The 27357-nt window shown below is 40.5% G+C and overlaps 1 protein-coding gene across 1 annotated transcript in view; it reads right to left on the bottom strand.

The window, feature by feature from the left end:
* RAPGEF5 (Rap guanine nucleotide exchange factor 5) overlaps positions 1 to 27357 on the bottom strand; it is a 218158-nt gene that overhangs the window by 150899 nt on the left and 39902 nt on the right. The window contains exons 3-6 of the mRNA XM_061198504.1: positions 25868 to 25974; positions 21020 to 21141; positions 19408 to 19576; positions 5438 to 5504 (exon numbers count right to left, since the gene is read on the bottom strand). Coding sequence (XP_061054487.1) covers positions 5438 to 5504; positions 19408 to 19576; positions 21020 to 21141; positions 25868 to 25974 — 465 coding nt within the window. The remainder of the gene's footprint in view (positions 1 to 5437; positions 5505 to 19407; positions 19577 to 21019; positions 21142 to 25867; positions 25975 to 27357) is intronic.

Genomic DNA, 27357 nt, shown 5'->3' with positions numbered 1-27357 from the left:
ATTCTCCCCACCTTCCCTAAAATTATTTCTAGACCTAACTAACTTGACGTATCACCTCTTAAATAAGTCTCCAAAATTCTAACTCTTTAAAGATTCGGCAAAACTCAAATCCCATGCTATTTCTGCTTCCTGAACTGGTACCAATGTGAAAGTTTCCAATCAAACAAAGCTGTCACCGTTATCTTCAGATACTATTGTTCAACAAGGAATTTCTCCAATGTATCAACCCAACTTGTAGATTTATCAAGAAGAACAAACGAAAGGAATCCTAGCCACCTTATACGCTTCCTGACCCAGAAAGGGTGTAGACAGAGTCCTGTGAAAGGCACACCTTAAAGAAAATGGTGGAAGGTTCAGGTGAATGATTAGACATGGCAAAGGAGAGGAGTTTTAAATGAGTGAAAGCAAAATATGAGAACAGGCACGTGAGAGGAATGAGATAGTTGACAAGACAGAGAATCTTGGAAAGTTGGGGTCTTTGAGTTTCCTAGTATCATGCTTTTGGTGATACAAGACAATTGGTTGTTCATTAAGACTCAGTTCCTTGGGCCTTCGTGAAAAGTATTTCCCAAGAGAATTCTATTTAAGGAAAAGATGACACGGGAGAAGAATCAGAGGCCCAGGGTAAGTGCAGGTCTTAGTTAATGAGAATAAAATCAGATCCTTTTTACCTGTAAAGCAGGATCCCACATAGGGAAAAAATGAGAAGATGACTTTTACTAGAAAGAATGCTAGCAAGCCTGAGAGAACGAGTTCATGGTTGATGTGAAAACTGATGGAGTTACGTCCAACTTCTGGACACTGAGCAGGGAAAAACCTTTCTGCGAAGTTGACAACGTGCTGCAGTTATAACCACCTCTTTTTTTTTTTCCCTAGAGAGGTGCAAAAAAAAAAAAAAAAATTCCATAGCAGATCTCTTTTTCTCTAACACCTTCACCAAAAGTTATATATCTTCGTATGGCTATTGGCTTCTTGGGGCTTCATCTGCTTCAAGATCTTCTAGAACTTACAGCAGTCACCCCATTTATAATTTGGGTTTGATTGCTCAGTGGTATTTCTCAGAGGAGTGATAATATACCCTATGAGAAGGAATTTGGAAAATACCACTAGGAGCATCAAACGCAGAGGTTCTACATTAAAGTTTGAGGAGCTGAAGAAAATGAGCAACAGGATAGAGCAGAAACGTACGAACAGAGAAACCTAAACTGCTGAAAATTACCAACTACATCAGCTTTGAGAAGGAATGTGAGGGTGTAAGAGTGTCTAGTTAAATGGTTCCCGAGTATTAGATTCTGTTCTCATCCACACTGACCTCTCTTCCTAACTTCTGGGTACTTGATTTGTCATTTGAATTCATCTCTCAAGATATGGCCACAAACTCTTCGCCACTACCACCGCCAGGTTCACGTTTATTGTAGACACTCAACACTGTTCTCTTCTACCATCCGAGTGATGGCTGACTTCGCTGGACCAAGTAGCACAGAGGACCACGCCACATGCCCTACCCCCGTCCCCTTATAAATGCCACTCATATAACCATGCCATCAAATAAGCATCTAATATGTAAAATTCACAACTTAGCCTAACTCACATCACTCAGCGGTTTGACCGTGTGAATAAAAATCATGAATTTCACTCAGATGTTTGTGTTTTCTTATCTCTACAATTTCCACCAAGAAAATTTAGCCCGAAGTAACAGAAATAGCCCAACATGGTTTGTTTAGGATGTTGATTTTAAGGAAGCATGAGCTAGAAGTCCAGAATCAGTTTTTATCTCCTATTTAAGGATGTCCATGTTTCCACTTCCTGTCTTTGGATGATGCCCAAGTACTTCTCAGTTCTTTAAAATGCCTCAAAGTTTAGCTTATTTCCTAAATTTACATCCTAAGAACTATGACTTTGAAAGCAATATTTCATTCACAATAAATTCTTCCCTATGTCTAGTTTATCCTGGATTGTAAAACAAGTATATAAAATCTATGTCATCAATTCTGAACACTCCTTTTGGCATACACACTGGGAGAATTCATGTTTAAAAATAAAATAAAATAATGCTCAGAACTTCAAGGATAGGAACTGGGAGACTATGTCATCCAAGGGCCCTTCTTGGTCTGCCAGCTTTATCAGACTAACAGAGACTCATAGGAAATGAAGAAGAGAAGATTTTCAAGTTAACAAAATGTGTAAGGTCAGAAGATATTAAAAAGGAAGCTAAGACGTTAAGGCAGAAACCACATGTACTGCAGGGAAAGCCAGACGATTTTCAGATAATAATGCCCAGAGTGTTTCTGTAGACTGTACATAATGGAAGGAGTCTATTATAGCCATGTCCTTTTTCCTTAAGCTGAAAACTTCTTACAAAGTGTTCTTCTTTAGGTTTTCAGATGTCAGGCGCTTGGGAGGGTGGCTCTTTCCTGAAACTCACCAGAAACGTAGCTGGAACATTTTTATTGTCCATGTTTGTGTACATTTAATAGCTGTAAATCTGACTGAATTATCAAGACGTTTTTATTTCTATACACATTGTCTTCTCATGTTCCTTTAATATGAAAACTCACTAGTGTTTTCTTCCAGGATAGAATTTTAGGTATTATTTTTTTAGATGACAGGACCTTTCTCTTGATGAACCTGAGACTAAGAAATAAACTATTTAAAAATGAGGATTTTTTTTTTTAAAAGATAGCAACATACAAAACCCTCAAGTTTGAGTAAAAAGAGGTGAATATACAGGGCAGTACAGTAAACTCTATTGCGGGAAACTGCTGCCCCCTTTCCAGTGCCCCCTAAGTACACAAACCTTTTGAAAAGCACTTTAACAAGTCTGCATTACTGACGTCACTTTTGCTTTCCTTTAATGCATTTAAGGGTCATGCTAGATGACAACTGTTACTTGACTGATGTACGCAAACATCTCCCTTCCTACATGGTGTTAACAGCTAGGTAACGAAGTTTTCATACCAAAGCCAACAGGAATAACTACATTGTGAAGCGGTGAAGCACAACAGTCCCTTCATAAACGCTTATACAATGAACAGAGGAATTTTAGAACTTAGATATTGTCTAGTTCAGCACTCAATTTGGCCAAGGTCATAGTGTTGGAAGAACTAAGAATCAAGGTCCACGTTCTCAGTTCAAAGACAGTTTCACTATTCCAGGCCGATCAGCCATCAATTAAGACGTGAATTTTTCTCCTCTGCCCTTTATTCTCATTCCTACTCTAGCACCTTACCTCAGCTTACTCAGTCTTTTAGCTTGGAGATTTTTTCTAGTAAGATTACCTCAACCAAATACATAGCCGACACTTTGCTGTCCACCCTCCTTTTTAGAGGCTTTCTTGAATTTGACTTTCATGGTATAAACCATTCAGTATTTCCACCTCTCACTGTCCTCTCATCTCCCTACTGCCCTCTTATCGTGGGTGCTGCCCAAGACGCCATCTTCCACTACGCTCTTCAATCGACAACCTGGACTGGTTCCCATAGCTCTAGCCCGGACCTTTCTGAGTTCCAGATTCGCGTCTCCAGGTGTTTCCCGAATATTTTTACATCCTTGTGTCCTCAAACTCAGTGTGTCCAAAATGATGTCCTCTCTCCTTCCACGCATTTTACTCAGCTTCCTAAGAGTATCATCGCTTTTCCATTCAAGTTCAGAACTTCGGTTATCTGACTCCTCCTCTACATGTACCTGTCCTACTGAGTTTTAAAAACTTCTTTATGCTCCTTTTTGAACTCATTTTTCTTTTGGTTCCCCCCAGAAACGTCCAGAAACTATAATAGGTTTTCATCAGCCTCTCAACCAGTCTCCCCGTCTCCAACTCATCTTCTTGTTTCTTAAATGTCTGCTTCATCATGTTAATCTGTCGTTCAAAAAGTCTTTCACTTTCCTCTATTAGGTGCTTCCTCTGTAACCAGATGGGTCTACTATTTTCCCACTGTATTTTCCCATTCCTCTGCCTGCACACAATAAATCCTACAGCTAGAGTACACATCCTTTGTCACCTGTTCACATCCTGATTGCCTTCAATGATGGTTCAAGTCCCGTCTCTTCAATGAAGCTCTCTGCTACGGTTCCTGGACTTACTACCTATACATCATGATTTTTGATGCTCAATTGCCAGCTGTTTTATAGGTTAACTTTTTAATGTGCCTATCTTCCTGGTACAGCTGTAGGAACCACATCTTACCTGTCTGCTGCTTCTGAAACTTACCTAATAACTGTATTACGTTATCAAAAAATGAGGTGTAGTAGTTAAGAGAACATGATTAGGAAGCAGAAAATTCTACGTTTAGATCCTGGCTTTGTTCCTTTCTAAATGGGTGACTTTGGGCAAGTTACTTAACCTCTAGAAGCTTTCATGTCTGTAAAACAGAGATAACGTCACTTATTTCACAGGGCTGTTGTGAAGTGTAACGTGTGTGTGTGTGTGTACGTATGTACACACACACACAAACAATGTTTAACATAGTATTTGGTCTGTAGTGAGTGTTTTTTTTAAACAGATGGCTGCTAACAATTTTGCACATTAACAGGCACTCCTCTTTGGTCAATATTTTAAACTGCAAAGGTCATGTTAAATATTTTTTCATAACACGCTGTCAAGATTTCATTTCATGTGAAGTTTTATACCACTGAGCACTGTATTTAGCCAAAAGTTACTTTTCTAAGCTACATTCCAGAAGAGTAGGAAAGACAACTTTTAACTTTCAAGCTGTGCCCAGATGCCAAGACTCGGTGTATGCACTGTGTAAGATCAGTTTCATTCCACATATATAACCCAAGCCAGCATGACTTGCAGCAAGCACCGCTTAAAGAATGCAGTTAAAGAAGAATTCAAGAACCTTTGGGAAGGCTAGAAAAGTTTCCAGAAAGCCCAGCCAATGGATAAAGATTTTGTGAGACAGGACTGCTAGAGCCTGTCAAAAACCGGAGCTCCATGATTAGAGGCCATGGCCACCTTTTTCTAGGAAGAAGGGGATAAGCTTTCCTTCAACCAACAAGTCAATTACCGACTCTAATTAATGGCTTTAAAAGACATAATGAAAATGTTGCAATCTACCACATTTAAAAACTGAGGACTTGATCTTTTGTTGGTTGAGGTGATCTTTTTTTTCCTAATGAAACATACAGTCTTTTCTCCTTTGTGCAGCAGGTCACAACTTGCCCTAGGTTAAGTCATACTGTATTAAAAAAAAAAAAAAAAAAATCCTCCACTAAGGTTCCAGGAACTTTCCACCAAGAGCATCTATGATCTTGCAGGAGAGGCTGCATCAGAGTAGAACAACTTAATGCCATTGACTCCTTTTGCCTTGACTTGGGCCTCCCACAGTGATGAGCAGCCATAGGGCAAGTGTCTCTCTACACCACTACCCAGACTGCCGCCCTTCAAAGACCCCTCATTATTTCTGCACCCCTGGGCAGGGAAATCACATGGCCTTACCGCAGACGTTAGACGACAAAGAATTTCATCACTGCTCTCTTCTGAGTCTTCAATTTTCTGATGAGATCTTTGAAAAACAAAGAATAAATTACTCTTCAGCTTTGGTTGCTCAAATTTATTCACCAAGTGATGGGGAATACATGGTAAATAATAGCATTATTGCTTAATACATCAGTGAAAGTGCCCATGCGAGTAACACGGTGACAATAATGCCATAGGAACACAGCTCTGTTGCAGCCCAACTGTTCCTTCGAAATCAATTAGCAAGAACGTCTTTCCCATACATCAATTAAATCCTGAGGGCTGCGTACTGCTCTCCAAATGATACCACAGAATAATCCTGACACACCAGATTTACAAACACGGGCATGCACAGAGCACAAGTGGATGGCGAATATAACGTAAAGTACTGACATTCCCGCTCAGTCTAAATGAAATCCAGATTCCAAAAATATGAAACATGAATTTTCCACTACATCTGAGTTTCAGCCCAAACAGATTTATTATGAAATGGTCTATTATAAGCCTAATACTGTGATAGGAATTACGTTCAATACAATAGCAGAAGCACTTTGGTCTTTTTTACGAGACCACGGCCCAGTTGAGAAGAAAATTATGCATGTGTTAAATAACTAAGGAGACATACAACATAATACACAGTATAAGATCAGTGTGTTTAGAAAAATCATCTTTCTAATGTAATTCATGAAAAATTTTCACCACACGAATGTACATGCTAACATAAAAAATTATCTACTTCAGACAAATCTTATAAAATTACATTTTTTTCCTTGACTTGGTCAAAGGAAAAAAACATTGACTAATGCCAACTGAATATATGTAATTGTCTCCCAGATCTACTTCCACAAGCAATTCCTTTCAACACCTGTGGACTGGGGGGGGATTGGTGGTAATTGCCTTGCAGAGCGGCGGTATGGCACTGGCAGCCCAGTGATTGGTTTCAGTCTCGGGAACCGCAGTGGGCCAGCTGGAGCGCGAGCCTCGCGGGGCAGGAGGGCTTCTCCTGGCTCCTAAGACAGCTAGGAAGATGCTCTTTAAGAAAAGAAAAGCCAGTCGTATCAATTCTGGCACTGGCTTCCTGTTTCTGTAAATGTTATTAAACCCTTTCAAAAGAAAAAAAAATCCCACCCTTCAAGTCAGAGCAATGAATTACAAACTACCGCCTTTACAAGAATTGCATGTTCTAGATATGAAACAGTGGGCATGTTGTCAAATAATTTCATTCCTAGTGCAGCAAAGCATCTGAAACATGACCTTGATAATGAACATTTCAAACAATGAGCTTTATTATTAAAATGATCTATTCACAAGGTTTCCATACACACGAAGTTACACTGAGAAGAGATTTGCAACCCTTTATAACATAAGCCACCAAACTAGGTTTATAAGATTATGCTGAGGTGACAAACAGATCTGAGAGGAAATTAGGAGCCAAGAGCATTAGACACAAGGGCACCAAACAAGGGCTTCAACGTCCCATCTGTGTCTGTGTTGAAGCGCAAGCTGGTCGTGCCCTCTCATGCCTCTCAGCCCCCAGCAGCACCTGAAGGATGACTTAACGTGCATGACGTACTTTGCATTAGCACAGATTCTGTCATGAATGTGTTTTCAACAAACTGCTGAAAGGAACTCAAAACTCCAAGGGAAGCTCTTGTGTACGTCACTGATCGTGGCTATTTGATGAGTAATGGCCAAGCTGTTGCTAGCTCAGTGACAAATAATTTGTCTCTGTTCAAGCAAAACTATCTTTCATCACGCTTCCAGCACAAAACATGCCTTGGCAGAAACGTTTCTAAAGGAAATACGTGTAAGAGAGACAGAGGGATGCTCTCCCGAGAGCTGTCCCACAGCCCGTCTCCCATTTTTATCCCCTCAATCACCATAATTTATACCCAGAACTCCCAAGTCCTTCTCTAGCCCCTGAATCTTCCCTGAGCTCACCCTGTGTTTCCATCTAACTTCAATGTGGCTCTAAGTGGCCATTCCAGAACGTTTTCACCCACATGGGAATCTCACAGGCTCCTCAAACTCGACATAACTTCCATTGACATCCTCTTGCCTCCTGCCCTCACCGGTTCTGCCAGCGCCTCTCACCACTCAGCTTTATGTCACCCTGCGGCCCTTCCCCGCCTCCGGCACTCCCCCCTTTCCAGTCACCAGATCCGCCTCTGCTCTGCTCTCCTACTTTCCTCCCCATGAGCCGCGCTGACAGGCCCTCACCTCCACAACTTATTTTAACCACCTTCTAACCAACTTGTCTCTGCCTCTCCTCCTGTACCCCATCTCCTAGAGATGCCAGGATTCTCCTTCTAAAACCCAGATCTGGTCCTGCTTTTCTCCAGACTCACACCTTCAGGGATTCTCCCACTGCCTGCTCGAGAATTCAGAAAGCCTCTTCCTTTCTGCTAGGGAGTCCCAGGTTTGCCCTGCACCAGCAGGTACCTGCATGGCACTTGGCGTAGCGGAGGGACGTGGGAGCAGGACTGAGGGGGACAGGCAAACAGTGGGAGAGCCTGAAAGGGGGGAAGGAAGAGAGAAGGGGATGCTCCCTCACTCCCCTTCCTTCCTCACCACTGCGGCCCCTCCCCAGCTTAATGCCAAAAGGCCCAGAAGTACCAGACTCTCTTTCCCCAGTAAATGTATTTTTACAAAATGAGATAAATTCTGATTATTTTATGATATAAATACACATCAGTGCAACTCAGTGAAGACAAAGTCCTCACATGTCAGATCAAAACAGGTAATGAAACAGATGGGGCAAGGGAGAATACAGGAAAGAATCAGCTATAATACGTAGTACACCATTTTACATAAGTGACTCGAGCATCCGTGGATTTTGGTATCCATGGGGGTCCTGGAACCAATCCCCCACGGACACCAAGGGAGGACTGTATTTGCATATTTGCCCCATTGTTACCAAAGGGGGCCGCGCTGCTCAGTGAAGAAGAGACGAAGAGAGACTCTGGGTAGAGAAGGGGACAGAGAAACCCTGGCTGGACTCAGCCGCCAATGGCAGTGACAAGTTGACATAAGAAAGAGAAGGAAAAAGGAAGTGGCCCCAGGAAGGAAGACCCATCCTTGAGGGTCTGTGCCAGCAGGAAGCTCTGGCACAACGGGTGTCCCCTTTGTGAATTCTCACGGCTGCTTCTCAAGGTCTCTGCTTGCCAACAGCCCAAGCCTGACCCCGTAACCCTCCAAGGCAAATGCCGGACCCTAGTGCTGTGAATCCTAGTGTGTCGAATCCTAATGCCTAGTCTTTGTAAGTGCACGAGGTCTGCAATATCTAAGGGTGCCGCTGTGAGGACACAGGAATGGCAAAAGCCTCTGGTCCTCTGCCCTTGTCCCTCTAACCATCAAACAGGACACATTATCGTTCTACTCAACCCCCACCAAAACCAAAACAAACCCCTGCCCTCCCTACAGCCTTCCCCCGCTTAACTACAGGCAACTCCATCCTTCCAGTTGGAAGTAATCCCTGAGCCCCACCGCCCGCCGCCCGCCTTACAGTCTACGCTGTATCCATCCCCAAATCCTATCAGCTCTGCCTTCAAGGGAGATCTATCTCCCTTTTGACCATTTCTCACCCCCTCTACTCCAAACGCTGTTGCTGCAGCCACAGGATCTCTTACCTCGACCCAGGAGCCAGAGTGGTCTTGTTCACATGTAAGTTAGATCATGTCCCCCCTCTGCTCAGAATCCTCAACTGACTCCCTATCTTTCTCAGTATAAAGCCAAAGCCTCTACAGTGGCTGACATCTCTCACTTCTCTACTCCATTCCAGTCACTCTTGCTTTGCCTTAATGCTTCTGTCTTGGGCCTTGCCCTGACGGTCCCCTTATCCTAGAGCACTTCCCTCACACTGTACACTGCTTCTTCCCTCACATCCTTCAATCTCTGTCAACCTCTTCAAGAGGCCTTTCCTGACCCGTATCTCTATCGCTCATTTCCTACTTTATTTATCTGCATAAAGTTTTCCACCATTAACATAAATCTGTTTGTTTATGAAATTGCCTGTCCTCTCCCCTCCTAGACTATAGGCTCCATGGGAGTAGAGATTTCTGTCCGTTTTGTTCTTGGTTCCATCCCCAACACTTAGAACACAACACAGTCCATAGGAAGCATTCAATAAATCTTCACTGAATACATTAACTGAGGACCTTAAACTTCAGGGAATGCTCTGCTATCAGCCACCATCCCCGGACGACCCCAGCACAAGACATTAGCTTGTTCTCTGCAGTCAGTTCAACTGAAGGACCCTGCTTTTACTCGAGCCATTTCCCTCAGCTCTTCCATCATCCTCCCAGTTCCCTGCAGCAGTCCCTCCTCTCAGTGACCTCCTTGTCTCTAAAATCCAACATGAATGGCTTTCTTATATCAAACTCTAAAGAGCTGGTAACTTTGAAAATATCTTAAATAAAATAATAGCAACCAATGGTCACCCCCACTTTCTCATCTTCCCCTAAGAAATAATGAGTACAGTCTTAGTGACAGTTTCCAACCTGGCCAGCTGTTTGACAATCATTTACACAATTCATACTGCATCAGAAAAGAAGCAGGAAATTCCCCACCGCAAAAGGTCTCCCAACACAAACTCTCAGCTCTGAGAGGGCCGAACAGTCACGTGGGGTTGAGTTCCAATAAAACGCCTTAGGAAGCAGCACACAAGAGCCATTATCTGGGCGGTAGAATTCATTTTATACCAGTCAGGTCCAGTATAATTTCTAGAAACTTGGGTTTAGCTGGTATTCCTGCAGGGGTTCCCAAAATTCTCTTAGCAAAAATTCCTTCATGAGAATTATGTAATGAGTTTGAGATTATTCCAATGATGTTTTTCAAAATACAGCTTACCATAAATCTTCTATATGAGAGATAGAACCCACACTGCTTAATCAGGTTTTGACCAAAATATTTGTGCCTCAAGATTCAAAAGCAACTAGTATCATCTTGTAATTGGAAAATCCTACTTCCTTTTCAACAGTGGAAGAGGTTTCCTGGGATTTCAGGATGGAAAGCTGGAAGCATTTCTTACAGAAATATTATCTAAATAATATCCTTTTGCATTTGTATATTGATGTAACTTTAAAAATACACAAGTTCTATCTATCTACATCTACGTCTCAATATTGAATGGCATATTCGCTGAGTTGCCAAGAGCTACCACTCCACACATAACATGGTTCCTGCAGGAAAATGTGTTAAATGCATCCAACAGCCATAAAATAGACAAACATTTGGAGTCTAGTGGTTCAAGAGGTGTAGACCATGCATAACTGGCATGTGCTAAGCCAGTCGAGGTGTCACACATGACCTTCCAGGCACACGTGAGCCAGCACGATCCCAGGCCCAGGCACGTTGCACATGACAGAGGTCACGAACAATCAGTTTTCATGTAAGTTGCGATCACTGCCATCCCTGCGGCTGTCATTTGTTTCTGAGTGTTTCCTACATACACCCTATACATCAACCTTCGCCTTAAACAGAGATATTCTAGACTGAGACTTCATGAAGGTGGGGAGCACGCGTGTCCCCAAATCAGGAAGAGGATGTTCCTGGGGAATTTGGGGCAGGCCTGTCCACCACCTCCCACCCTGAGCCAGGCTGACGCTGCCCTGCCCCGCCCTGCTTGGTCTGGAGGGACCTGAGGAAAACACAATTTTTAGCGTGAACCTCAGACTACCCCTGCTAAAGGCTGGTGAAATTCTAGGGCATGGAATAAACCAGAACCAAGACAAACTCTACAGGAATCTTTCAAACATGATCCCAAGACAAATAGGAGATGCACAGCACACACATATACGAAAAAAAAAAAAAAAGCACATAATACTTAGTGGGCTTAGCAAAATCCATCTTTAAGATACTCTGCCAACACAAGTGAGAGTCGCTTAGCCTGATCTGTGATTCAGGGGCGTCTTGGGAGAAGTAATATCCAAGGTGAGGTTCTGATGGAAAAGGAGTGGCCCTGAAACTCAGCAGGATGACCAGCACAGGGGAAGTGGGAAACGCCAAGACATAAAGCCAAGGACAGAACAGTCAGGGCCTGTCTATTGCTGCTAAAGAGTTTTGGTTTTATGCTGAAGGCCATGAACTTTGGCTGTAAAGTGAACAAGATGGAAGGAGAAGTACCTAGAAGAAGATATAAAATCAAAGGTAGGTTTGGTTTCTTCCTCTTACGATTGAGAGAACCATTTGTTTGAGAAAGGAGAACAGCCAACAGAGAGTGAGGAACTGAGAAAGCAGGCATGGGAAGTGTCCAAGGAGGGGTAGGACCCATAGCCCAGGCAGAAGAATGAGTCTGGAACAGAAGGAGGGACTCTTCCTCCACCATGCTGGGAAGAAATGATGATAAGTCAGCTGACAATGCCAGAATCCACGTTCTTCTTGGACAACCCAGAGTCCATTCCACACTTGCTGAATGTCAGGCAAGGAAAAGTATTAGGGACTTTCTCTTTCAGAATTATTTCCTGGGCCAGATTTAAAAAAATTTTTTCCCTAAGAAATCATTGCCACAAAAGAGAATGTTCCTCAAGGGACTCAGAGTCAATCTCTACTGAAACCAACACCTACTGACCCCAAGAGGATAAGAAGGTGTCATATCTGACACTCAAGTACTGTCCCACCTATATCTTCCCATAATATCTATAACCGGACAGATCTATTTTGCTTAACAAAACAAATTCCTATTACAAAAAGAAAAAGTGGGATGGTAGAAGAATGAGAGTTGGATTTTTTTGAGATCATTGACATCATGAATACAAACACCTGTTCAACCTTCTCAAGAGAAGATAATTTTTCATAGCATCAGGCTATCAGTTATGCTTATAGAGGAAATTTACCAAACAGTAGTAAATTGCGAATGTGACAGGTTTTATTAAGGTCCAGGGTATACAGTGACACATTCAGCTAAAATTGAATAAAATTAGTTATTACTAGTATCTCTTTCACATTTTATATTGAAGATTTGAGAACTAATGCTTAATATTTAATTAAACAGCTACATTTCGAATGCTGGCACAAGCATGCCTAAATGTTCAATTGTTGTTAAAATTCCTGTACTGTTCCTAAATTGATGTACTCTCATAAAGATAAGCTGTCTGTTCCCACACCTGGAATAAGTCTGGTCCGTAAACAATGGAAATTTTGGAGGACTTAGTGTTTCCTTGGGAGAGGGGGTGATGAGTAATAACAAAGACTAAGACAAGCTGGTTTCACAGCATTTTTTATACAAACAATTTAAAGTGATAAATGAAAATTTTCTTCACCTATGATTCTAATACAAAACTTATGCCAAGTTCCATCATGAAAAGTTTTTTGAGAAATACTCAAAAAATGTTTGTTCACTCATCCAGTCTTTCCTCCTCTCCAAGATTCATAAAATGAGAACCTAATTAGGAAAAGTAAGGAATACAAAGGGTAGGTTTGGGACACAGGAATGACAAACTTGAAGTTGATCTCCCAAGTTAGAGGCTGTTAATCTAGCACAGAAATTAAGAAATTAAGAAATGCCAATGGATTTCAGAAATTAAGGATGCCAATGGATTTCTCATGTTGCTCATACATGTCAGGTAGAAAAGGACAAGTTAGGCAGGATAAGGAGAATAAAGGAAGCAGAGGTGACAGGGTAGTTGGTGGCGGTACTATTATTGTATATAAGGTCCTAAGAGAAGGCAGGAACCTGAATTTTGGGAGTCATCACTGTGGAGTTGATATTAAATACATGACTGGGTAAGGGTACATCCAGAGTGAGAAGAGAAAAAGATGTCTGAAGACTGAGCTCCAAGACACTCTCTGCTTGGAGGTTAATGTTTCCAAACGTAGGTTTTATTATTATGAATGTGTGGTGAGGCCAACAGATCAGGAGATGACTGCCACTGAAAAGACAGGTCAATATGGGGAGAATTAACATCTTAGCAATACTGAATCTTCCAATCCATGAACATGGATAGATCCTCTACTTCAATTTGATTTTTTAAATCAGGCTTATGAAGTGTCTGACATACAACTTTTGCACATTTTCTTGGATTTATACCTAAGTATTTCATAATGCTTTTTTGTGCCAGCACAGAGAAATACATTTTTTTATATTGACCTTGTAGCCTGTGATCTTGCTAAACCCACTTATCAGGCCTAGTAGGTTTTTTGTAGATTCCTTGGGATTTTCTATGTATATGATTATGTCATCTGCAAAGAGAGATGGCTTTATTTTTTTCCTTCTAATCTGCATACACTTTCTTTCTTTTTCTTGCCTTACTTGCACTGGCTAGTATTGAAAAGAAGTGATAAGAGGCAATGTATTAGCCTTGTTCCCAATCTTAGTGGAAAAACATTCAGTCTTTTGCTATTAAGTATGATGTAAGCTGTAAGTTTTATGTAAGGTTTTATCAGATTGAAGAAATTCCCTTATAGTCCTACTTTTCTGAGAATTTATATCATGAATGGATGTTGAGTTTTTTCCAAATGATTTTTCCGCATCTATGGAGTTTCTCGTATAGTTTTTCTTTTTTGGACTGAATCTGGTGAATTACATTGACTGATTTTTAGATGTTGAATCATCCTTGTATTTCTGGGATAAATATCATTTTATGATGTATTATCATTTTTATATATTGCCAGATCCAATTCAGTAATAATTTGATAAGACTTTTGTGTTTACATTCATTTTCTTTTTCTGAACTTTGTCATAATACAGCTGGCCTCATAAAAGGCCTTACATGACTTACATATGGTCACATCTCTTACAGGGCTAAGCACAGCACTTTACACAAACCTGATCGTCAGTAAATGCTGTTAAGTAAGTTACTCAGTAGAGAGTAGACCCTTTTCCTTTCCTGAAAATTAAGAGGAGCAAATTCAATTATCTAGGAAATCCCTTCCAGATATAAATGCTTATGAAGCTAAATTTACAGAATTTCAGAAGTGTCAGCCAAGTGGCAATAGGTACCATGCTCAATAAAATCTTCATGTTCTGAAAAAATTAATCTGGCTTCTTTATGTAGTATTTTGAGACTCGGATTTAATTAACTTTCACGTTTCCTATCACTTAACGGAGTTTTCTGTAAGGCTAACTTTATAGAACAGTAGATTTCAACCTTGGTATGCATTAGCCTCACATTTAGAACTTTACAAAAAGTACCGATATCCATGTCTCATGTCTCTATTCCAATCCTGATTCAGTAGGTCTCAGGTTATACCTGTTTATTTTTTAAAGTATCATGGTTGAGAACCAGTGCCATGAAGATCGCTTCCAAGTTCACCTTCTGCCTTCGGTTCATGTTGCTGCCTGCTACCAAGTACAGAGGCCTGCCCTCATGGCAAGTTACACAGCCTGTCTTGCCTCAGTTTCCGCATCACAACTCCACACCACTGCTGTGAGCATTAAATGAGTCATATGTAAAACGCTCAGAGAAGTGCTTTGCATGTGGTTAAGTACATATAAGTGCTAACTATTACTGCTATTTTTTTGTATTATTGTCACTGCCAGGGCAGCTTAGGCCAAGTGACCAAGCCATTTGTTCCCCATTTTTAAGTGGGGGACCCCTTTAACATAGAAATACATCACAGACCCATAAACTCTGTACCTGCTGAGCAATTATATGACAAAAACATTGCCGTGAATTCAAATAAATTGTATTTTACTTATTTCGGCAGCATCTATATACAGTTAAGTCATTCTTTCTAGTCAATACAAAGACAATGCTTAGCTTCCCTACAGATGTGCAGACCCCTGTAATCAATCTGAGCCTCGCCCCCCCGCCGGTTGTGACCCACTGCTCCAGCCACATCAAGCTGCCTTGTACCCTCTCAACACGCCACCCATCTTCCTAACTTCCTGCCCTACACACTGTACCATCTACCTCAAGTGCCCTTCTGCTGCTCTACCTAGAGCATGGAGTCATGAATGTTAACAAATTCATCTGAATCCTCTGGGCTGAGCTTTTCCTAGAGTTGGTTAGTGAGGAATGGTAAGTGAGCCACACCATCCAATTAAGTACTCTGCTCATTAACAGTAGCAACGAACAGGTGTGGGTTTTTTGTTTTTTTGTGTTTTGTGTGTGTGTGTGTGTGTGTGTTTAACACATAGGTTAGAGTCAGGGAAGGTCAGGGTGGGATGCAATGAGAGGGAGCTGTTTCAGCAGAGGTCAGGTGATTGAATGGGATGTCTGTGGAAGCCGCAGCCAGACCTCAGGAGCATCAGAATGTCAGCTAATGCTGACATTCCAGGAGGACACATCAGCCAGGACCACCGGGCACTGATCAAGCTGAGAGACAGAGACCCAACTGACACTAGGCTCCCCAGTAACAGCGCACCCCAGTCACACTTCAGGGGTCACTAGGCAAGATCAGTGCGGATGGGAAAGGGCCAACCTGACAGGCAAGCCTGGTCTGCTAGGGTCAAGGGCCCACACCACTCACCACACCCCCAGGGGCTGTCTTGCTGAGGAGCAAGGAGAGGGCGCAGACTGAACCTTTTTACCAAAATATGCTCAACAGCTAACAAGGAAACCTTTTAAATTTCCTTATTAGAGTCATTTTACTGGATTAGGCTAAAATTATGGGGCTTCTCTTTTCCTTCTTTCTGGCTGTCCAGCAGGACAGAGGCTCACGTGGACAACACAACGTTTAGAGAAAAATGAAGAAGTTACATTTTTCTTTACCTGCCTGATTGCAGCATAAGTTACATTTTAGCAATCTTCTATGACTCTTTTAACAGCAGCATAAGTGTTAACTGCCCTGTAATTGGTAGAATATAGTTTTATGTATCAAGGTTCACAAACTCAGTTATTCAGAGCACCACCACCCCCACCCCCGAGCAAGCCCGGAGGGCTGTAATACAGCCAGTTGAATTAAAATAGCCAAGCTCTCGCACAGCCTAAATTCTCCAAGTCAGTGTTAGACAGAAGCGTGTCTTACTCGTCCTGGAGGAATTATCAGGCTGCCTTTCCCTACACTGTTACTTCAGCGTTCCTAACCGCCCCACCCCAATAAAAAAGAGTTAGGAAAAAGGACATTCTGGATGATTTGATTTGCCTTTCAGTTTGAATAAGATACCGCGATTGTTCTTTCTTCCCCCAGAGACAGTACCCTTGACAACCAATGCACTCACTTCTTTCAAATTATCTATTCAGTTTGGATAGAAAAGTTATTTTGTATAGCATAGGAATTTTGTTTCTTCACGTTAGCCTAGAAGCCTGCATTTGCTCCATTTCCCTTCCTGCTTTAAACATTTTATTTTAAATGGGAAAAAAAATCTATGTTTCTTTTTTCTTTTTAAAAATGAATCTTTACAGAACTGTGTTTACATAGAGACATGAAGTAGTTTCCTCACCTAATTTTAAAGGGATTTAGAGAGAAGACAGCAAATTAGAATGACCCCAATGTAGAACCGCACAGGCAGACTTCATGGCCTTCAAATATCAAAAAGGTTATTAAAAGAACCACAGGACCGGGTTTTCAGCTTGTGAACGGACAATGTAAGTTAATGAGTCAAGAGGATTTTAGAGGGCATTTCGGTAGAATAGGTTAAAAATGAATGGATAATACAGTGGAATGAATACCGTAGGACTAAGAATGACATAGAAGAGTGGAAAAAAAAATTGAAACAAACAGCAAGAGCAGTAGGTTACTAAAAGTTAGGGCTGTCCATAGACTGCACGTATCACAGAAGTTCTGTGGTCAAGGTAGGACTTGGACTCCCCCTTGAGGGGTGGGTAGAACTTGACAAGGAAAGAGCAGAACTTCACAAGGGCATGAGGGAATAAACGGGTATGGGCCAGAATGAACGGAGATCACCAGATTAGAGCAGAAGTTATGATGGGATCGTATGTGTTGAACCTTAGGAAGGGCTGTGACAACCCAACTGGAAGAGGACAATGTCCCTAGACATCTTTTCTCTGACCACAGTTTACTACAAGTCTGGATAACCTAAACTTTAGCTTTCAAAAATTTGGCCCAAAACATTATATCAGAGCTTAGAAGCTTGCTTATAACTCTAGTATAGAGAAAATAAATAAATAAATACACACACACACACACACACACACACACACACACACACACACACACACACACATACACACACACACACATATATATTTTTGCTCCAGAAGAGACTTGCAGTGGGTTCAGTAATTTTATCTTTTTATAGTTTGTACTTATAATATGGGATAAACAGGTCTATAGCTCCCCAATGCCAATTTTCCCAGAGGAACTACCACCCTCAAATGTACAAGTTCACACCAAGAGAAAAAGAATGTGCTGATAAGGCATGCTATAGTGATTATCAACCCCAGAGGCATGACACTGTATACAGTGATCAGTGTGACAAAAGCCTGCAAGTAATCTGGAATATTAGGAACCAAATTTTTTAAATAGCTTCACCTTTAGAACCTACAGTAGACTCAGGGATTCCCTGTAAAAAGGTCATCTCACTGGCATTCCAAACTGCTTCCTCAGTGGGAGAGAAAGGAGATAAACCATGAGGACTGCTTGCGAGTTTACTTCAGACACCCTCATACCCCGTTAATCTGGGTACACCCCCTGGGACTGCACACACTTCCGACTTCAGGATGGGAAATGGTTAAGAAAAGCTGCCAGAGAGTGCCATTCCCACAGAGTCACAGCCACCTCTAGCTTAAAAAGCATTCCACTCCTTCTTAGAAAGCTTTTTAAAATTTACTGACATGCTCCTTGACTTTTCCTGGGAAACTTCTGACCTACATTAAGACCACGTTACATTAAGAAACATTTTCCTTACTTGGACAATCAAATGATGCATTATATTTGCTCTACCATGGCAAGGTCCTCTATAAACAGTGGTGGTGCCAGTGGCACTGAATTCATAACCATTTCAGAGTCAGTCTAACATTTTTATAGCTTCTGGTTATAACGTCTCAGAAAGGGAAGCTAGAATGACCCCCATAACTCTTGGGCACACTCTAGCAGTTGTTAAAAGCATGGGTGTTAAAGCCAGACAGACATGGAATGCACCACACACCACTTGTGTGACCATAGATAGGTTACCTGATCTCTATGCCTCAGTTCCCTCACTTTAAAATAGTAGAAACTGATGAAATGATGAATATAAAGCATTTAGCATAGTTCCTGACATAAAATGAATCCTCTACAATCAACCTATTAGTGTCTCATTAATATTCTGACATTTTATTTCTTCTCTAAAAGCCTGTAATAACTGTTCAGTATTGTCTTTTTTTAACAAGAGTAACTCATGTTTGTTACGGTTGTGGGTGCTTCTCCCTGAACCTATTTTTCTTACCCATGAGATGAGGATAATACCACTTGCCCTGCTAATCTCAACGTATTCTAAAAATTGAATACATAAAAGTTGCTAACTGAAATTTTTCATCTGCAATTCATTATACTGAAATAAGCTTGTCATTAATGCTGTGGATAAACAAAGGCATGTCAGAATCATCATATCATGACTCAAGTCCTGTTCCCACACCCCCTCTAATGAATTAATTTTAATTCATTTTAATCATAGGGTGACTCAGCACCTTCATGTGATAATGATTCATGTGTTTTAATTTGCCAAATGTTGCTTCTAGATTATTTTCAGAAATGTCTGTTGAGCTCTTTCTTAGGAAAGTCACGACTTGGAGAGAGGATGTCAGTTATTATTTTATTCCAACTTAAGCTAAATCATGTTTATTCCCAACTTATATCATCCACTCATATAGCAATGATTAAATTAGAAGCAGCGTGGTGCAGCCGGCGAGGCATGGACTTCTGGAGTTTGAATACCAGTTCAGTCATTTATTAACTGGACTGAATTTTCAGCATTTTACCTTTCTGAACCTGCATCCGAGAAATGGGAATAAAACAATTACTTCTTAAAGGAGATGATCTTACAAAGCAGAGCACAGTCCCCAGACACAGGCATGGCTCTCTAAGTGGGAATAATTTTACAATGGAACAAAACAGCATCTACTTACAGTTCACAGATGCCAGCTCTAGTGGGAACAAGAGGCACAAGCTGCAGTAAAAGTTTGACACCATTTTGCCACGCCTCTTCTCTTTCAAATTCACAGTACAAGTAGCTACACTCATCAGACGAAAACTGGTAGAAAACATAGGTATCTTGAAAGCATAAATGCTGGTCCACTGTTGGAAACAAAAAAGGCGTGGATCAGTTTTGTAAAGTATACCATTTAGAGAGCCATAAACTGAATAATAAATTGAAAGGCCTACTAATTATTAGGGAGAAGCCAGGGATAGGACGATCATGAAGTCCATTCATTTTCACAGTCCCATTGAATTAAAAAGGACTTACTGACCGCCCTATTTTTATTACTTTAAGTTTTGGCCAGCACATTCACATGTATTTTACAACTGTTCTACTTCAGGGACACGTGAAATCAACAGCAATTCAAAGGCAGTAGAAGAAACTTTTTTTTTTTTACCGTCCCAAAGCAGTACATTTAATTACTGTGGTGGTACACAAATACAACACTATGGCAAGATTTAGATCAGTGGTTCTCAACCAGCACTGAGGGCCTTTAGCAATGTCGGGTGACATTCTGAGTTGCCACAACTAGGGGGTGCTACTGGCATCTGGTGGGTGGAAGGAAGGGATGCTACTAAACATCCTATAATGTACGAGACAGTGCCCCCCCCCCCATTAACTAAGAATTATCTAGCACAAAATGTCAACACTACCAAGGTTGGGAAACCCTATTTTAAAAGAAATCAAGACGTGGAGACTTTTCCAAAAAATATTAACACAAAATGTTTTGCTAAGCAGAAATGTGAACCTCACAAGCAAGCTGATAATTATATTCCTCAAAGGCAGTTAACTGTTTTTCTAAAGAAGAGCATCAGGTGCTAGGTGTGACCGACTAAGATTACACCCACATCCCCATCTGTACCACTTTTCCACAGTGAGACCTGGGGTGTGCCTTTCTGAAACTATGTTCTCTGACCCTCAATATTTATCATCTGTAGAAGAAAAGGGCTTCCCAGTGACAAACCAGCACCTGAGTGATAGAGATAAATAAAGAATCCAAAGTGCTTGACTTCTAATTCTTCCATTCCCTGGCTCAACAAAGAAAAGAGATATCCACCATCTATTTTAGTTTCTAGTTAACACAATTTTGTTCTGTTTAAACAGCTTATTTTCATAGATCGTATTTCCAACTGTTTATGACTACTTACACAATTAAAATGGCATACACATTCTACTCATAAAGTCAGTTTCTGATGATTATTCTAAGTACAGCAAGACAAATCACACATTTAGAGCAACTAAAGATGTCACTGATTTTTTTAAAAAATTGTGTGCATCATTTTAAGTAGAGAAGGGAGGGGGTAAGGGAAAGACTCTTACAGGTAGTAGTTAATGAAACAACAAATACCTAACTATTTTTACAAAAGGTGTGAGAAGTAACAAAAGATGAATTGTCACATTCATTTATAAGAGAATGCAAATATTTACCAGCAAACACAATTTCCATCTAGATTATAATATCATCTAGGAAATCAAACACATTTTGGTCAAGTAGCTTAACAACATAATGATTCTGTGCCTTCAAAACACGTAACACTAACCTGATGACATAATTCCCATATCCAGTAGGAGCTGCCAGACCCCTATGGCCATAGATCTGCATTGGACCAAAGGACAGTGTTCTAGAAGCCAGTCTACCAGTTCCGACCCAACGCAGCTTCTCCTGGACAAAAGCAAAGCCATTCCCAGTAAGACATGGTTGCCACTCATTTGCCAAAAAAAATGAAATTTAATACCGTCGCTTTCACGTGCTTTTAAACAAGCAACTCAAGAATAAATGACACGGCCCTCTTATCCATCTTTCAGGTTTCAGCTCAAATATCGCTTGCCTTATAAAAGCTTAGAATCATATCCTCTTATACTTCTTCTTCGCATCACCTAACATTTAGCAATTATACATCTTTCCAAATGAATAGTACTTCTTTTCCTCCCTTGAGAATAATTTTCAGGAGAACAGGGACGATGTGTATGTAACATTTAGCAATTATACATCTTTCCAAATGAATAATATCTCCTTTCCTCCCTTGAGAATAATTTTCAGGAGAACAGGGACTATGTGTATGTAACTTATGATTAAACGCCAACATCAGAACAGTCCAGGCCCACGGTCAAGTCTCTGAATATATACATTAGAATAAATGAAGGAATAAATTTAGCAGCCCTTTACCTGAAGACAATGCTTCTGCCTTGGTAAGACAAGTACCTCGAGTTGGTGGTGATCAGCTTTGGTTCAAGCAATTACACATTTTTATCTCATCTCTTTGAGAACAAAATAATTCCAGGGTTAGACAAGGTTATACCACAGTGAGTAGTATGAAGTTTTGTTTTCTGATCTTTAAACGGAGAGCAAACCCTAATATTTGTCTCAAAGAACAATAAATTTGACTGTTAATCTTTTTAACATAATCTAAGCAATCCGCCAAGCAGCCTAGATCATAAACCCATAAACCTGGATGATGGATTCCACTAACCACATGCAAGAAATACTCTCTGGAATCCTTAAAATACGTAGCTGTATTCAAAGAATGCCCCAATTTGGGCATCACAAGCGGTACTTTCATGCCTACTTTCCCATCTTTATCAGCTTCAGATGAAAAACCAAACGAAGAAAACTTTCTGAAATAAGTTTTTTTAATCTGCAGAAATTTCATTGAAACCCACTCTTCCGTATGGAAAAAAAGGTCACCCAAAATGTTTTTAAAGAGATGTATCATGTAAAAGGCTATCTTTCTCCTATATTTGGTATTTAAGGACCAAAAGATGCCAACATTTATTTGTATTCCTCAAACAGAAAAATATTGTCTATCTTTTGTGACTGGCATAGTTATAAATACCTAGAAATCACACAGTAACCAACAGTATGAAGAAATGCCATGAGATGCTACATTTTCTTGAGTGATGGAAAAATAAGGTAGTAAACATTTCTGCTGAGATATCTGAACAAATATTCTACTTTAGATAAAGTATCACTTTTTGGGAGTAAATATTTGAAAGATACTCTGAGGCCATTAAGGCAATTCCAGATTGTACCAACTGTACAATTCCAGTTGCAGGTTGGCATTAAGACATAAGAAAGATTAACAGTCAAATAAATGGATGTTTTTTGAAACAAAACAAGAAAACAGATTGCAACAAAACAGGCAATTAGACCAAACCATCAAATTTAACTTCTACAGGACACCTTTCATATTAAAGGCTCCAAGTGTTAATTCCTCAACACCTCTGTCAATTAGCCCGCATCTTTGGGCTTGTAAAGCACTTTGATCATCTTAATCCTTATTCTCAGAACAATACATACAGCTCCTCAGCCTGCTCTGTGTCTGACACCACCTGGAACACAGCAGGATACAGCAAAGCATTTACTAAACGAACTGAACTGTCAAATTGCAAATGGTGACTGGATCCTGCAAAGCAATTACTAAACAAACAAAACTGTCAAATTGCAAATGGTGACTGGACAGATGCGTTGGCTTGTTTCTTCATAGCTGATGAGGAAGACGTGCCTCAGACCAGGGCTTCCCAAATCTGTGTTTAGTAGGAGTCGCCCGGGGCATCTTGTTGACGTGCAGATTCTGATGCCGTGTGGCTGGGTGCAGCCTCTGAGCCCTCATTTCTAACGGGGTGACCCAGCCCCACCTTCTCACTGGGAAGGGCTCTGTCTTGGGGAGGTGCAGGGCAGAGTGGATATGCTTAAACACGGCACCGCCATGACTGCTGTCATGTGTAGTTATTACTGAATAATCAGGCTCCCGCGCTCAGAGCAAGCTACTGTTTCGGGGGCACACGATCTCTTTCTACCCCCACCTCCAATTTATCAAGCTATGTTTCAAATCGCTTTCAACAATCCATCTGCACCAGGCAAAACATCACTGGGGGAAGGATGAACACCATCACTAACACCACCAAAGCAAACAAAATGAGGTAAGCTGCCGCTGCCATTAACTCGCACCCCCTTGACTTGTGGACCAGGTCAGCAACAATCCATTTTAAATACCTAAACCTCCAGGACCGAGGGGAGAGCGGTGGAGAAATCAGAGATGCCTGGAAGGGAGGAATGTGAACACCCACGGCAGTTCTTACTCCCCGTGTATTTTCAGTCTTGTACTGAATCCAGCAACTGTTCCGAGTACATGCAGATCTAACTAGCGTTGCGATACTTGACAGGAACATTGTGATATGGCGGTGACTGGCTCCAAGGCCAATGTGATTGCCATAACAAAACATTAATGTTACTAATCTCTGAAGTTGAAAATTCGATCTCTCTTGGCCTCCTTCTGTCTCCGGTTACATTTTTAGTAATCAATTCATAGGAGTGCAGAGAGAACCCTCATCTCAAATGGCAGTGGGGCAGTGGTATTTACACACTTACATGAAGCCTCAAAAAACTAGTATGATTTTTCCTATAGTACCAAATAAATGGAAAACACTTCAAAGCTGTGAAAGTAATTCTCGTGGGGTACATGGAGAGCACTTTGCTCAATTTATTACCAGATAAATGAAAATGACCCAGCCTAGGCAATAATATTAGCACTTTGTCTCTAAACCCAGAGCATTAATCACTCCTTAGATTATAAAAGAAAGGAGGTTCTGGCCTGATCATCTGGAATCTGAAATAGGACAACTCATGCTCTCTCCACATTCTACTCCCACTAAACCCTAGGTATGTTCTTACTTGGATGGATGGTTCTTTTCCATGAACCTGATTAATGTACATCTCCCAATTCTTTTTCAATCTATATCCAATCAGAAACAAAACTGAGAACAAGGACAGATCCTACATACAGCCTCATGTGGGAGCTGAAATGAATACTATGAGCGTGCTGACAACTAGACCCAAAGACTTACACAGGCAGACGTCATTTTATTGCACTTTCATTTACTGTACTTTACAGATATTATGTTTACAAATTCAAGGTTTGTGGCAACCCTGCATTTAGTGTCTATCGGTGCCAATTTTTCCAATGGCATTTGTTCACTTTGTGTCTCTGTGTCACATTTTTGGTACTTATCACAATATTTCAAACCCTCCACCAACAGAAAAGATGATGACTTGCTGAAGGCTCAGATAACGGTTAGCAATTTTTAGGAATATTTTCAAAACTAAGGTATGTATATTGTTTTTAGATAATGCTATTGCACACTTAATAGACTAGAGTGTCAACATAACTGTTGTATGCACTGGGAAACAAAATAACTCATGTGACTCACTTTATTGTGCTACTTGCTTTACTGCAGTGGTCTGGAACCAAACCTGCAGTATCTCTGAGGGATGCCTGTACATGCAGTTTCAGTTTAAAAAAAAAGGGGGGAAAAAAATTAGACTTGTCTAAAGTTGATACTACCATCTACTTTAAAAAAAGGCGGGGGGAGCTCTACGTAAAGTAATCCAACAATCACCACAGCCTGTCTTCCAGCCTGTTGCGTCTGCTTGGCCTAGGCTCTAAACCAGTGGTTTTCAGACCCTGGGCTGTGAATTCCTTATGGGAGGGTGTGGCAGTGACCTTTGGGCTTTCTCAAGAGGTTCACAATTCCATATACACAAAAGCATTGTTTGTCAACAGAATAAATCATATCTAACCTATGCCGAATGTGTCAAAACCTACGGAAATACTAATGTGATTAATTAAACATGGGATTTTAAAGTGTTAATTCATTATAGTTCTCTCATCTCCACTACACAGTTGGTCAATGGTGCCAAGATTACCGATTTTGCCAAATTTTTTATCAGAAAGAAGTTGTTGGCATGAGATAGTTGCTGACAGGGAAGGGACACGAAGAAATTATCTAGGGTGTGAAAACTCCCCAGAGCTTAATGTGGATAGTGGTTACATAAGTGTGTGTAATGATTAAAAATTCATCAAGCTGTACCCTTAAGATGTGTGCATTTTACTGCATGTAAACTATGCCTCAAAAAAAAGGATGGGGGGGTCATCTTACTCAAATAGGTTGGGAACCACTATCCCCAAAAGCCAGGCCATGATGGAATTTTTCCCATCTGTGGCAAATGGAAAAAAAGAAAATGACTGTAATGAGTTTGTGATAAAGCTAAATTTAGTTAACTTAAAGAAATGTCTTTATTCTGAGACTCTTTCCTACCTTTTTTGTTATCATTTATTCTGAGTACTCTCCCTATTCTTTATGGTATTGTAATCTTCCAGTTGTAACGTCCCTATCTTCAGACCAGGAGTCCAACTGTGAAACACTCGGCTAAGTTTAATTAAGAGAAGAGTCACCACACCCCAGTATCCCAAATAGACACTTCAAACAAACCAACCCTCCTACTACTGGATAACTGCCCATCTCTCTGTGATCACGGTTATGACTTTAACATGTTTTTGGGTTTTTTTCTCAAGGAGAATTTCTGACAAGGTGTTAGGAAACTGTGTTACCTGTAAAATCCCTTGAGGTTCACCCTGTCCTTTATCAGGTCAGCTGCCTGAACGGTGATAATATTCCTCAGTGCTCTTCCTGCACAAGAAGAATTCTCTCCATAAATCTACACGGAAAAGACAAAGACTCACTGAGAATTCAGAACAATGATGTGACAATTTGTGAGCTGCCAATGACATACTATATAGAAAAAGTTATGGCCAAGTCCCTAAGCTTAAAACACTTAACTGCTTTAACTATAAATAATTTCCTTTTACACAGAGTTTCCAGGGCAAAATACCTGTTTTTTTAGATACAATGTTTGTACCAATACAGCAAACTGAAGAATATTTATATATGAACTCTGCCATATTGATAAATGCATACTTGTAAATGTCTTGGAAGCTGGGAAAATAATTTTTTCCTATCTAGCAAGCATCTCGCACCATGACACAATTTAATAGCAGGCTGCTGTGTGCTTTGCTTTTAAGCTTCACTCAACTGCAGAGTTCATAGTTAACGCCAAGCATCCTGGTTTCATCTACTTCACAATTCCATCTAGCAGATAAAAATTTCATATAGCTTCTTTTTTTAATCTTCTGATTTGCCCATATGCATCTCTGATTCTTGGAGGATGAAGCAGGGTATTCCTTAGATCTGGAGAGGTCTATGTCCCACTTTATAAACTACCTCCTTTTTCTATAATTGGCAGCTTCGTCCACAGGCAATGTTGCTTCACAAAGGAAGCTAAAAGAAAATGAACTGTCTAAGTAAAGGCTCATGAAAGTGAAGATATATTGAGGGTGCATGCTTACATCTGTTTACTTGTTTCTTGCTGAACTCTTTCTGCACCTACAAAATATTTTATATCTTCTCCCAAAGCAAACAAATTGATAATATATTGACTATAATCTGATCCAGAACACTTCAACCCCAACCTTATACTCCCTTAATTTTCCTGTAATCACCTCCTAAACACAACCTAAGAAGAAAATGAGAAGGACAGGAAATGATTTATTTTTAACACGTTAAATCTATTAAAAAAAAAAAACAACTTAAGTCAGATAACAGAAAGTATTACCATAAAAGAGGTATGAGTCAGCTGACACTTGACTAGTCCTGACAATGTATCAGTATTCATTCACTCAGTCATTCAAAAAACACTAAGCAGCTATCAGGTCCCATTCTAGATGCTGAGGATGCAGTAGTGAGCAAGGCCAAAAAGGTCCTGCCCTCACAAAGCTCACAGTCTCCTGTTATTCTAAAATATGCAACCCTGTCAGCTGATTTTTTTTTTTTTTAACACAACGTAATGAAGGCATCCCCACCTTGTTTCAATGAGCATTCAGGGATATTCTACTATTAGATAACAATAAATATAAATAATCCCCTTTCACACAACGTTTTCAGAGTAAAATATCCAGTATTTTTAAAATACAGCATTTCTATCATACAGCAAATTGAAAATATTTATATTATATATGAACTCTGCCATGTTCATAACGCATTC

Source organism: Eubalaena glacialis, chromosome 8, assembly GCF_028564815.1.
Source record: "Eubalaena glacialis isolate mEubGla1 chromosome 8, mEubGla1.1.hap2.+ XY, whole genome shotgun sequence".
Classification (NCBI taxonomy): domain Eukaryota; kingdom Metazoa; phylum Chordata; class Mammalia; order Artiodactyla; family Balaenidae; genus Eubalaena; species Eubalaena glacialis.
The sequence above is the reverse complement of the archived record's forward strand: the minus strand, read 5'-3'. Positions and strand labels throughout refer to the sequence as shown.